This window comes from Erythrolamprus reginae, chromosome Z (genome assembly GCF_031021105.1).
Source record: "Erythrolamprus reginae isolate rEryReg1 chromosome Z, rEryReg1.hap1, whole genome shotgun sequence".
NCBI lineage: Eukaryota > Metazoa > Chordata > Lepidosauria > Squamata > Dipsadidae > Erythrolamprus > Erythrolamprus reginae.
The window spans coordinates 122,234,179-122,248,284 of record NC_091963.1 but is presented as its reverse complement, the minus strand read 5'-3'; the positions used below and the strand labels follow the sequence as shown (position 1 = coordinate 122,248,284).

General features: G+C 39.3%; 2 protein-coding genes across 2 annotated transcripts; one reads left to right on the top strand and one right to left on the bottom strand.

Moving 5' to 3' along the window:
- Positions 1–1,288: 1,288 nt before the first annotated feature.
- LOC139153983 (olfactory receptor 11L1-like) lies at positions 1,289–2,239 on the bottom strand. Its single transcript, XM_070728411.1, has one exon. The coding sequence runs from the start codon at positions 2,225–2,227 to the stop codon at positions 1,289–1,291; it is 939 nt and encodes a 312-aa protein (XP_070584512.1). The 5' UTR covers positions 2,228–2,239.
- Positions 2,240–11,757: 9,518 nt separating this feature from the next.
- LOC139153453 (olfactory receptor 5V1-like) lies at positions 11,758–12,684 on the top strand. Its single transcript, XM_070727412.1, has one exon. The coding sequence runs from the start codon at positions 11,758–11,760 to the stop codon at positions 12,682–12,684; it is 927 nt and encodes a 308-aa protein (XP_070583513.1).
- The last annotated feature ends 1,422 nt before the right edge of the window (positions 12,685–14,106 follow it).

Sequence of the window (14,106 nt, the reverse complement as noted above, 5' to 3'; positions counted from 1 at the left end):
TTTTTGGCAGCTGCTGCACACTGCTGGCTCATTTTTAACAGGTTGTCTACTAGGACTCCAAGATCCCGCTCACAATTACTACTGTTGAGCAATGTACCACATATACGATACCTGTGCATTTTGTTTTTCTTGTCTAAATGTAGAACCTTACTTTTTTCACCATTGAATTTCATTTTGTTTGATAGCACCCATTGTTCAAGTTTGTCAAGATCGTTCTGTTTTTTGTGCCTATCCTCTGGAGTGTTACTTAAACACTCCAGAGGATAGACACTTAAGTTACTTAAAACCCACCTCTGCCGTCAGGCATGGGGGAACTGAGATACTCTTTCCCCCTAGGCCTTTACAATTTTATGCTTGGTATGTCTGAATGTATGTTTGGTTTTTACTTTAATGGGTTTTTAATTGTTTTTACTATTGGATTATTGTGTATATTGTTCTATTATTGTTGTTAGCTGCCCGAGTCTCCGGAGAGGGGCGGCATACAAATCCGATAAATCAAATCAAATCAAGTGTTGGCTATTCCTGCCACTTTGGTGTCATCTGCAAATTTGATGAGTTCCCCATCTATCTCCCCATTCAAGTCAGTGATGAAGATGTTGAAGAGTACTGGGCTAGAACAGAGCCTTGGGATACTCCACTGCATACATCCCTCCATGTAACTGTAGTTCCATTAAGCACTACACATTGAGTGTGGTTGGTTAACCAGTTTTAAATCCATCTAGTGGCGTTGCTGTCCATCCCACATTTTTTTACTTTATTTAGTAGTAGGTTATGGTCTACTTTGTCAAAAGCATTACTGAAGTCCAAGTAAATCATGACGACAGCATTCCTCTGGTCCACTAATTTTGTCACTTTGTCAAAGAATGCAATAAGATTAGTCTGGCATGATCTGTTACTTTGCTTGTAAGGAAGTAACAAAGGGTGATAACATGATACTTGGATATTGCAAACATCTTAAATGTGGATCAGTTGCCAAGACTCTGAATTTTGATCACATGACTTTGCAATGGGCATGTGTGAAAAGGGCCATATGTCACTTTCTAGTGTCATTTTAACTTCAGTCACTAAATGAACTGTTATAAGTGAGGACTACATATCCACATTACATCAAAGAAAATTTTCCATTATCTACATGAGAAAAAGACAAGACATGCTGCATAGGAACTATATATGCCACTACGTTAGAAATCATACATTTAGTAAGCTTATGATATTTCACTGATGTTTTAGAAACAAGTGCAATGTCGAAATAACAGTAAATTAAAATCTACCACCACATTTCATTGCTTTACAAGCTATGTTGGGTACACCTCTTCTGAATTAATTTCTGAATGGCTCCTCTGAAATCATTGTTTTTCAGACTGTAAATTACAGGGTTCAGAAGGGGTGTTATGACTGTGTAGAAAACAGAAATCACCTTATTCAACTCTGAGGAAAAGTTAATATTGGGGCGAACGTACATCGAGATCATTGTGCCAAAATATATTATCACCACAGCTAAGTGGGAACCACAGGTGGAATAAGCCTTTTTTCTTCCAGAATCAGAGGGAATTTTTAAAATAGTAATGACGATGAAGGCATAAGACACCAATGTAAGCAAGAAACATGTAAAAAGGACCAACAAAGAGAGCACAAATATAGTAATCTCAGTGACTGAAGTATCAGAACAAGAGAGTTTCAGCAAAGGTGGGATATCACAAAAGAAATGATTGATTTGGTTGGATCTGCAGAAAGATAATTTGGAAATCAGCAAAGATGGCAACAGTCCAGTGATGAGACCAATCACCCAAGCCCCAATTGCTAGCTGAGTACAAAACTGATTGTTCATGGTTACTGTGTAATGCAATGGGTCACATATGGCCAGGAATCTGTCATATGCCATCACAGATAAAAGAAAGCATTCTGTTGCCCCCAGAAAGACAAAAAAGTAGAGCTGGATTATGCATCCTTTATAAGAGATGGTATTGGTCTCCCAGAGAAGACTGCGAAGCATTTTAGGCACAATTGTGCTGGTATACCAAATCTCCAGGAAAGAAAGATTTTGGAGAAAAGCATACATGGGAGAATGAAGAAATGACTCCAACTTGATCACTGCAATGATAATCACATTTCCTGTGACAGTTAATATATAAATAAGTAAGAATAGAGCAAAAAGGATTATCTCCCACTTTGGAAAGATCTGGAACCCTAGAAGCTGGAATTCAGATATGGTACTGTGGTTCTCCATCTGCTTCAATGTTCTTAAGTTCTCCTACAAATGTAACTCAATTGTAATATATTGCTTCTATGAGGTGTGAGGAGTCCTTAACATCTCCATGTTACCATTCTTTATTTCTAAAATTTTAAGAAGCATAGTGATGATGATCCATACTTATTGTGACCTGACATACTAAAAACATGGAGCAATTATTCATGGATAGTCTCCAGGGGAGATGATGGAAAAATCCACAATGTTCTTGGCAATTTCACCCTTACTTTTTATCTAGACTACAGAGAAATTGAGTTTCCTTTAAAATGTCTGAAACTCTGGAACAAGAAAGAATTGCTTGTTTAAGTAGGAGGATGGAGCAATAGCATCACAAATCAAACCACAACTTCGCTGTTACAGCTGGACCTTAATTGTGATCAAAAAGAGCAAACAGTGCTCAAATCAAAACATTCCAAGCTGTTTTCAAAAGTCTAGTGAGGAAATCTAGTGTGAACATGCTGAAAGAGAGAGACAGAGAGAAATAAATAATGATAGCAACTGTAAATAAAATTATAGGTTTTAGAAATAAAAATCATGAAATTATTTTACATATACTTGTACCAGAGCAAATATCATAAGTTCTTTGGTAGTGTGCTTATTTTTAAGTGAAATTATCAGCTGAACTCTAATTGTTCTCTAGGTTTTTCTTTTTCTGATGTTCAATTATGGTGCATCTTTAAATTAGGATGGTCCATTTAGTTCTCATACTGTACATAATAATTAATGAATTCATAATTAAACCTTTCTTGAAGTAATCTAATTTAACAACTATTGCCTGTTCTGAGATATATTATCGAATATTACATATTACATGACATATTACATATTACGATGTACTATGGAATTCTATGTCCTGACAACATGGATGAGAACATCAATATTTATTCAATCTACAAGTAGGATAATAATTTGATTAAATCAAAATCAAAAGTAGACAAATCTAAGCACTGATAAAAAACAGATTCATATTCAATACAAATAAATATAAACTTTATGTTTAAATAGAAAAGAAGAATTAGAAATTATATTAGTTATTCACAGACGTATTTATGAGTAATTTGTATATTATGCTTAATACATTGTATGAAATTATATTTCTGATAATTTGCAATTGAAATAGTTATTTTGGTTGTTTTACTTTCTCCATTTCCATCGATGATGTGGGGTTTTTTTCATGGACCTCAATACAGAATTTTTAAAAAATCTTTCATCAGTTTTATATGAATGGATTATGATTACACCTGAGAAATCTTAGAATAAACTTCCCTTCATCGTGTGCTGCGACCAGATTAAACCATATAAATATCCAAAGAAAAATAAGTAGCAACAGCTAATCAGCAACAAATTAAACTGAACATTTATTCTATAGATTCATGTACTATTTAAGAACTGATAAATTGCTCATATAAAAGGCCAGATAAAACAATATTATTCATTCATTCATTCATTCATTGGAGGACTCAGGGGGCTTACAACATAAAAAAGTACAAAATACAAGACAAATTCAAATGCAAGTCCAATATTAATAATTTAGAAACCCAATTAATAATTTTAAAACCCATTGAAACAATACACTCACACTGATATTCACACCCAGTCAACATCAAATTCAATAAACCTATGATAAATCTGATAATGATAAATTTCCTTACTTTTCAAAGGGCAACAAGAAATTCCCACTTATTTGAATCAGTACCTTTCATTTAAGCACCCTGAGATATAAAGAAAAATGGGGTGGCCTTCCTCAGGATCCTATGTTTCTTATTAAAGAAATACAGAGACCATGATTATCAAGTCTAGGATATCACCTCAGGGAGAAAATTATTTAAAAGCCCATAAAAACACTTATCTTTTGGGTTTTAATAAAGAAAATCTGTTATCCCAAAACATGCAAGAAAGGAAAAGCTATTTATTGAATAATATTGACATTAGAGATAGCAGAAAGTAGAGCTATTATTACTCTTTGGGGAATACAGAATATTAGGCTCAAAGCAATTTCATCATCATTTACTGAAAGAAAATTAAGTACAATTGGTATGTCTCTATATATCCTGAAGTACATACATACATACATACATACATACATACATACATACATACATACATGCCCTTACGCACAGAGAGATCTTTGACAGAGACTCTGATGACTTGGGAAGGCCTAAATCAATCCTTTCAATTTAATTATAGTTTTCCATTTCACAAATTAAGAACATGGGCAGAAACTTATGGGCAGAAACTTAACATTATGAGAGATGGGGGGGAGTTGTATACGTGAGTACATGATCCAAATTTGCTGATTGGCCAAATCGTAACTGGAAAATTCAAATGGTTGTCAGAGCCAGCCACCTCCAAGCAAGCCCTTTAAAAGTGGCTTTCCTTGGAACCGGCTGACATTATGAGCACACTCCAGCTAGCCTTTAAAATACAGCATTAACTAGCTATAGTGACTCCTAGTCCCTTTGTTATGTGATCTAACAGACAGACAGACAGACAGACAGACAGACAGACAGACAGACAGACAGACAGACAGACAGACAGACAGACAGATAGATAGATATAGAGAGAGATCTAACATTTGTGAAGTTGGACGTACAGGTTCAGGTGGGTTTGTTGCTCATGTACCTGCCTTCCAGCTGCATGTCAACAGCCCAGGAGGTAGCTGGGTTGGTGGTGGAGTTCCCCAGACTCATCATCTTCGGGGATGTCAGTCAGCGAATCCTCTGGGTTGGGACAGGAGTTCATGGCTTCCATGAAAACAATGGACCTGACTCAAGTAATTCAGGGTCTGACTCATGAGGGGGGACACTCCTGACATGGTATTCCTCTCACCTTGCCTTTTTCATGGTTGGATCATTTTCTGCTACAGCTCGATTTTAAGGCTCCATTCCTTCCCCACAGGAAACTGGAACTGATTAGGTGGTTCTACCCCAGGTGCTTGATGGACCTGGAGGGCTTTCAGAAGGTGCTTGGGGTATTATTGGATTTGTTTGTATACAATTTGGTGGAGTCCCTAGTAACGGCCTGGAGTACAGCTACAAAGGGTGCTCTTGACCAGATTGTACCTTTGTGACCTCTCCATGACAGTAGACTTAGGAGAGCTCCTTGGTTCACCGAGGAACTGCAGGGCATGAAACCCAACAAGAGATGTCTAGAGAAGTGTTGGAGGAAAAGCAAATCTGGATCTGACCGAACACCCATAAGAGCTTATATTAAGACTGATCAAGTGGCACTCAAGGTGGCAAGATGCACATATTATACTGTCTTGATTGCATCAGTGGAATCCCACACAGCCACCTTGTATAGGGTGACTTGCTCCCTCCTCAACCGGGGGATGGGGGTGTGAACCCTTACAGGGCAGTTCTGAGGAATTTAATGAATTTTTTGCAGATAAAATTGCTCAGATCTGGACAAATCTTGACTCCAATTGGAATGCAGTGTTGGCTGACAACGAGTCAGTTGAGATGACAGAGGCACATGTTAGCCCTGTTCTGTGGGAGGAGTTTGACCTGGTGACACCTGATGAAGTGGACAAGGCCATGGGAGCTGTTAGCTGCACCACCTGTTTATTGGATCCATGTCCCTCCTAGCTGGTTTCAGCCAGGAAGGAGGTGACATGGAGCTGGGTCCAGGAGGTTGTCAACACTTTATTGAGGGAGGTAACCTTTCCAGCTCCCTTAAAGGAGACACTTGTGTGCCCCCTCCTCAAGAAACCTTTCCTGGATCTGGCTGTTATGAATAAGTATTGTCCCTTTTTAGGGAAGGTTGTCAAGAAGATGGTGGTGCTCCAGTGAAGCCAATTATCTGGTCCCTCAGCGGTCCAGTTTCAGGCCTGGCTACAGCACAGAAACTGTTTTGGTCACTGACAGATGACCTCTGATAGGTGCAAGATATGGGTCATTCATGTATCCTGGTGTTTCTTGACCTATAAGCAGCTTTCAATACCATCGACCAGGGTATCCTTCTGCGCTGGCTAGAGGGGCTGGGAATGGGAGGCATTGTTTTGTGGTGGCTCTTATCCTACCTTTCTGATCAATTACAGTTGGTGTTGGCAGGGGTTCAGATGTTGGCTCTTAGGTGCCTCCATTGTGGAGAGGCAGGGGTTGGTCTTCTCCCCCTTGCTGCTTAATATCTACATGAAACCGCTGGGTAAGATCATCCAATGACATTGGGTGATCTGATGACACTCAGCTATACATCTTCACCCCGTGTCATCTCAGCAAAGCAGTGGAAGTGATGTGCCAGTATCTGGAGGCTGTTAGGGTTTGGATGGGTGTCAATAGGCTCAAGCTCAACCATGACTAGATGGAGTGGCTGTGAGTCCTGCCTCTCAAGTACAATTCCACCTGTCCAACCATTACCCTGAGGTAGAGTTTCTGCCCCCCTCAGATAGGGTCTGCAACTTGGATGTTCTCCTTGATCTACAGCTGAGCTTAGAATACCATCTCTCAGCTGTGGCAAGGACATTTGCCCAGGTGCAGCTGGTACACAAGTTGTGACCCTATTTGGAATGGGAGTCTCTTCTTAAGGCACTCACACCCTTATCACCTTGAGGTTCGACTACTGCAATACTCTCTACATGGGATTACCTCTGAATAGCATTCGTAAACTGCAAGTGGCACAAAATGCAGCTGTGCGAGCATTCAGTTTTTGGAGAAGGGTGGCATACAAATTTAATAAATTGAATTAAATTGAAAATTGAATTCATGGGTGTGCCAAGATATGCCCACGTTTCTCAAGCACTCAGTGAGCTACATTGTTTGCCCATTGGTCTCCAAACACAATTCAAAGTGTAGGTTATGATCTATCAAGCCCTACACGACATGGGACCAGATTACCTATGGGATCATCTTCTACTTTATACATCCAAGCAACCAATTAGTTCCCACAGAGTTGGCCTTCTCCAGGTCCCGTCAGCCAGGCAATGCCTTCTCTGTGGCAGTCCTGACTTTCTTGAATCAACTGCCCTGGAGATTCGCACTGCCCCCACTCTCCCAGTCTTTTCCAAAGCCCTGAAAACACATTTCTGCCAATAGGCTTGGGGGCACAAAGAACTTTTGATATTCCTGGCCCATGAATGAAGAATAGTGAAGATGAATATGGATGTCTGTTTCTTAAATGTGTAGGGGTTTTTAGAATTAATGTAAATTGGATTTTCTATGTTTTTAGTAGCAAGTTTTTAGTACTTTTAAATATTTAAATACTAGATTTCTTCATCTATTGCATTCTTTGTTGCGAGCTGCCCTGTGTCCCAGAAGGGCAAAATAGAAATCTGATTAATAAATAATAAATAAATAATAAGTCAGAAGGTCTCCACCTTGAGGACAGCATAGAATGGCAGATACACAACCCCAAGACATCCAAACATCAAACGAAGATAAATCCAGTAACTTACCGGAGTTTCACAGTGACTCCAATAATGATCTGAAACCCCTCGAGGCTGCCAGCAGTGCTGCAGCTACAATGCATGAAGGCCATTTCCAGATCTTTCCAAGGGCCTCCCGTGGAGCTACAGCAGAACCGACCTTGTGCACTGAGAGCAGCACAGGAAGTGAACTGTGCAGGTCCAGTAGACTACCAGATGACCAATCTTCCTTGAGAACTATGTCATGTGGATCAACAGGTGAGTGACAACTGGGAAATCAGGAGGGATGAGTGTTGAGTACATGATCCATTTGCATGCCAGTCACTGATTGGCCAAACCACAATTGGCAAATTCAAATGGTTGCCAGCAGCATTCCCCATAAGCTGCGCGCGTGCGCACACGCGCACCCCCAAATACCCCCCCATGCACCCTTTTCCACGGGCGTGCACTCCCCATCCCCCTGCCGGATCACAGGGGGGTTGTGGGGGCGGGGAGGCACTGGCAGTTAAAGGAAAGGGAGCCGTGGCCGCCGCTGCCTCCCCACAGTGCCTCCGGCCCCCTCGCGCCCCTGGCCTCTCGGCGCTGCCCCCCACCCACCCGATCTGCCCCCTCCCTTCCTCTGCCACCTCCTGCCTTGGGGTGTGACTTCTCCAGCGCCAGTGGCTGCGGCTTCTTTTCCTTCTCTTCTGTGCTCCCAGCCAGGGGGCTGCGAGAGAGGGTTTTCTCCGTGCACTTCAGGAATACCTGCCCCTCCCCTCTCGCAGCCCCCTCGCTGGGAGCGCTTTCATCCCAGACTTTCAGCCAGGGGCTGCAGTAGAGGCAGGGCAGGTGTTCCCGGAGCGCTCGGAGAAAGCGCTCTCACAGCCCCCTCGCTGACACAGTGAGAGAGAGAGAGGGAGAGAGAGAGAAAGTAAGTGAGAAAGAGAGAGAGAGAGAAAGGGGGAGAGAGAGATAGCAAGAGAGAGAAAAGAAAGAAAGAGAGAAAGAGAGATAGAAAGAAAGAGTGAGAGAGAAAGAAAGCAAGAGAGAGAGAGAGAGAGAGAAAGAGAGAGAGAGAAAGAGAGGGAGAGAGAAAGTGAGAAAAAGAGAGAGAGAGCAAGAGGGGGAGAGAGAAAGAGAGAGAAATGACTCTTGATTTAAAGCATATGGTAAAAAGCACCCAAATAATAACAGAGAAAAAAAAAACCCAGCCGTTTGTTTGTGTGTGTGTGTATGTGTCTGTGTCTGTGAACTCTTGAACCATTTCCAATAGCTCACCTGTTATTGGAAATGGTTCAAGAGTTCACACACACACACACACACACACAAGGGGGGAGGAGACAGGGATGGAAAAAGAGGAGAAGATAGTAATAATAGTAATAGATTTTGTTTTTGTTTTATTATTAATTTATTTTAATAAAAAAGAAGGGCATTTTTTCTTATTCATTCATTCATTCATTCATTCATTCATTCATTCATTTATTTATTTATTTATTTATTTATTTATTTATTTATTTATTTATTTATTTATACTTCTATGCCGCCCAGTCCCAAAGGACTGCCGCTCAGACACTATACTTTTCCGCCCACACCGAAAAAAAGTTAGAGGGAACATTGGTTGCCAGAGCTGGCTGCATCCAAGCGAGCCCTTTAAAAACAGGTTCCCTTGGAGCCCACTGGCATTAAGAGCACACTCCAGCTAGCCTTTAAATAAAGAATTAATTAGCTACAGTGATTCCTAGTCTGTTACGCGATCTAACAGATAGAAAAATGAAAGATAGATGTAATCAAATAATGCATTCTAAAAATACAGTTGTTAAGTGAGATTATTCATGTCTTAATTTTCTAAAACACATAGAAACTTTCTATGCAATTTATTATGTTGCTGTTGATTAGCTAAAAACCTTTTCAATACATCTGGGAATAATGCCATACTTCCTCTTTAGTAGAAATTCGGAACCATCTTTTATCAGGTTTGAAAATTAAAGGCAGAAGAGAGGAAAAGAATGAAACATCAATGATTGTTTTTCAGGTAACAAATTGTCCAATTGTCTTTCCTTTATCTCATATATCATATATATTTTCTTCCTTTCATATATTTTCTCTATTTTTACATATTATCTTTATATATATATTACTTCATGTCTATTCTCTTCCATATGTATTGTGTATTGGACAAATAAACAAACAAACAAACAAATAAATAAATAAATAAATATCATTTTAGGGGTACATAAGAATATTTCTATAACCCATATTGGAAGATTATATTTTAAGGAATAGTTTAGTTTACATAATAAAACTCCCTTTAATACAATGTAAATAATCCAATAATGGTTTAAAACTTAAATGGATTTGTAATGCGATATAATTTGAGTTTGTTGTAGATATAATGTAATTCCTCAAGGCTGATTCAAATTTAGGGCAGCTATGAAATAAAATCAAATGCCTTTGAATCACTTCAAAGAGGTTCAAAATGATTTGGTACTCCTACCTTGTATCCACTGCTATATATGGGACAACTTAAAGCATATTTTTAGTTTGCAAATTAAAAATAAAACAAAGAAAAACCAAGAATCTCAAACATCACCTAATGTGTCCGGCTTTGAAGAAGAAATTAACTATGCCAATAAGACTCCTGCCCCCAAAATGGAAGTAGTCAGAGAATGGTAAAATTCTCAATTTTAGTAAACTTAAATTCTACTTTTTAAACTTTTTTTTCTACTTAAGATTAATATGTATCTAAGATTAATGTGCATTCAGCATCCATTCATTATAGTTTCTAGAATGTATTTTCCAGAAATTTCTTTCTATTCTATTCTTCCCTCATCTCTTCTTGATTTGCTTTAAAGGTAGCTTAGGAGAATAATTCAGAGTTCAAATATTTAATAGCTTAAAAATTTATTAATCTGACTCCTTTCAGATAAATGCTCTCTAAAAGATCTGTTATGTCTGCATTTTTGTCCTCTTCTTTCAAAGGTTGGGAACAGGGAAAATGAAGCTACAACCTTTTAAATATTTCCCTTTTACAGTTTGTGACTGCATGCTTTATCATATCAAATATTAATCAAACATTAAATGAAATAACACTTTTGAACTTCAAATTAAAGTGATTCAATTCATTTTGCCACCTTTTAAAATCAAATTGAAATGGGATTTTGATTGATTCACATATCTCTTGAGACGATTATAATATTAAAAATTGTGCCTGCATCAATGATTTGGAAATTGTATTGATTCAGGTTGATGATTACTGTTCATTATTAAATTAACCTAAAGGAAAATTTGTGCTTTGCTATATGTATAAAATTCATCACTAAAAAATAATTATATGCTTTTTTAATGTCTGATGTTTTGATTCATTATTCATTGTCCTGCCATATAGTCCATATGTATAACATTATTTAATTATGAAAAAATTAAGGTATGAAATAACAGGTTTAAAAGAAATGTAAATTATCTACTAATATTGGGTTGATAAAATTAATTGCATAGTCATGTTCTCATTGAAGTCAATTCCACAAAATCAAGCCCAGGTAATGTTTCAAAAAGAGACTGAAAGGTGATCAACTTTCCATGCGATAAATAGTTCCAGGCTTTTGTGTGTAAGTAGTTAGGGTAAAAAAGACAGAGGGAGGGAGGGAGGGGGGAGGGGGGAGGGAGGGAGGGAGGGAGGGAGGAAGGAAGGAAGGAAGGAAGGAAGGAAGGAAGGAAGGAAGGAAAGCACTGGTAAACTACCTCTTTGTTACTTTCAAGGAAATTTCATGGCTATGACTGAGAAGTTAAAGAATTCAAGCTTATCTTGAAATCAAATTGATAGAGTCAGAATTCAGCTTGTAGATGATACGTCACTCTCTTTAAACAACAGTAGACATGAATTCCATAACAACAAAATTCCCAAAAATGCAAATTATTGTACTACATAATTTTAAGAGATGTTTTTGTTTTCATTTGTTTGAAATCCACATAAATATATTTTGAACATTAATGGCTGGAAAAGAATCCAGGTGCTGAAAGGCATAGACCCTGGATCTTATACAGGATGGATTTCTTTACCTTTTGATTTCTTTCAAATGTTCCCAATTTACATCGAATTTACTTTGATTTTTTTTCCCTTTAAGCTATTTCACAATCACCACAACATGGAGTATCTTATTTGGGATGAGGCATGAAAATTCAAAACCAAACTATTCCTTCAGAGTTCATCATCCTTGGCTTTCAAAACCAGCAGGAACTACAGTATCTGCTCTTCAGTATATTCCTGACTATCTATTTATTCACAATGCTGTGGAATACCTCCATTATCACTATTGCAATTTTGGATCAGAAGCTCAGAATCCCCATGTATTTTTTTCTGGGGAACCTGTCTTTCCTTGACATCTGTTACACTAGTAGCACAATTCCACAGATACTGGATCTTATTGTCAAAGACAGAAGCAGCATTACTTACACAGCCTGCATTCTCCAATTGTACTTTTTCTTCTCTTTTGTAGGGACTGAATGCCTTCTACTAGCAGTAATGGCTTTGGATCGCTATGTTGCTATTTGCAAACCTTTGCACTATTTAATATTTATGAAAAGATGGGTCTGCTTCCAATTAGCTATAGCTTGCTGGATTGGAGGTTTTCTTAACTCTGCAATACATACTTATTTTGCATTTCAGTTACCTTTTTGCGGAGACAATAGGCTAGATGCATTCTACTGTGATATTCCTCCACTGCTAAAGTTGTCATGTGGAGACATCTATCTCAACCAAAAGCTCTTGCTATTTATTGGAATACTCATAGCATGGACACCTCTTTTTTGCATCCTTCTCTCATATGCATCCATCATCTCTACTGTCCTGAAGATGCATTCTGCAGAAGGAAGACAAAAAGCTTTTTCCACCTGCTCCTCCCATCTTACAGTGGTTCTACTTTATTATGGCAGTTGCATTTTCACCTATTTGAGACCTGTTCCTTCCCAGTCTTCTGTTAATACCAAATTAATCCCACTAATGTACAGCATCTTGACTCCATTACTAAACCCTGTTATATATACTTTGCGTAACAAAGATGTAAAGAATGCTTGGAGAAGTATAATGGGAAAGATTTAAATATTGTAATATTCAGGTAGAAGCATTGAGGGGGAAAAAGAGCCTCTCTTTTTTCCCTCTAGGCAATATGATCTTAAACTAGAAAGGGCTTAAGCTACGAAGGCATGATGCGCTCATACCTATAATATGAGCTCATTATATCATGATGATATGATTCAAATTGCATGGAATTTCTTATGTATTTTTACTTATGTATTTTAATGAAATTATTAAATGGTCCAGGGTGGACTTTGACCGACCAATCCACATCGCAGGGAGGCAGAACTGATTAGGAGGTTCCGACCCAGACAGGTTTCATAGGGAGCTTGGCAAAATTAACAATTTGTTTGTCCGTAGTCCAGCTGAGTCACTGGTAACAGCATGGAATAAGGCTGCATTGGAGGCTCTGGATTATATTGCAGCTTTGTGGCCTCTCCGAGGTAGAGATCCTTGGTTTACTGAAGAACTCCAGAGGATGAAATGCCAAAAGAGACACCTAAAGCAAGCATGGAGGGCCAGTAACTCTGAGTCTGACTGAACACGGGTAAGAGCCTATATTAACACTTAACTTCTGGCGATAGAGGCAGCAAAGTCTTTGTACATTACCGCCCTTATTGCGTCTGCTGATTCTCACCCAGCCACCCTGTTTAGGGTGACCCATTCCCTCCTGAACAAGGTGGAAATGGTGGAACCTTTGAAGGGTAGAGCTGAGGAATTTGTTCAGTTTCCTGCAGGTAAAGTCACTCAGATTCAGAATGATCTGGACTCCAATTGGGCAATTCAGACTGAGGTGACAGGGCCAGGTCTTAGTCCTGTTATTTGGGTAGAGTTTGACCTGGTAATCCCTGAGGGAATGGACAAGGCCTTGGGAGCTGTGAGTTCCTCCACCTGCCTACTGGACCTGTGCCCCTCCTGGATGGTTTTGGCCAGTTGGGAGGTGACACATGGTTGGATCAACATGTTGATTAACACTTCCTTGAGTGTGGGGGGGGGTCATTTCTGCAGCCATTAAAGAAAGCAGTTGTACGACCCCTCCTCAAGAAACCATCCCTGGATCCAGCCGAATTAAAGAACTATAGGCCAGTGTCCAACCTACCCTTTTTGGGTAAGGTTGTTGAGAAGGGGGTGGCACTCCAGCTCCAATGGTTCTTGGATGAAGATAATTATCTGGACTCCTTTCAGTTGGGTTTCAGGATTGATCACAGCATGGAAATCGCTTTGGTCACGCTGATGGATGATCTCTGGTGGGCCCTGGATAGGGGACATTCCTCTATCCTGGTGCTCCTTGACCTCTCAGCGGCCTTCAATACCTTTGACCATGGTATCCTTCTGCCATGGCTGAAGGGATTGGAAGTAGGAGACACTTTCTTATGTTGGTTCTCCTCCTATCTCTCTGTTCGTTCACAGTTGGTGTTAGTGGGGGGGCAGAGGTCCACCCCAGGC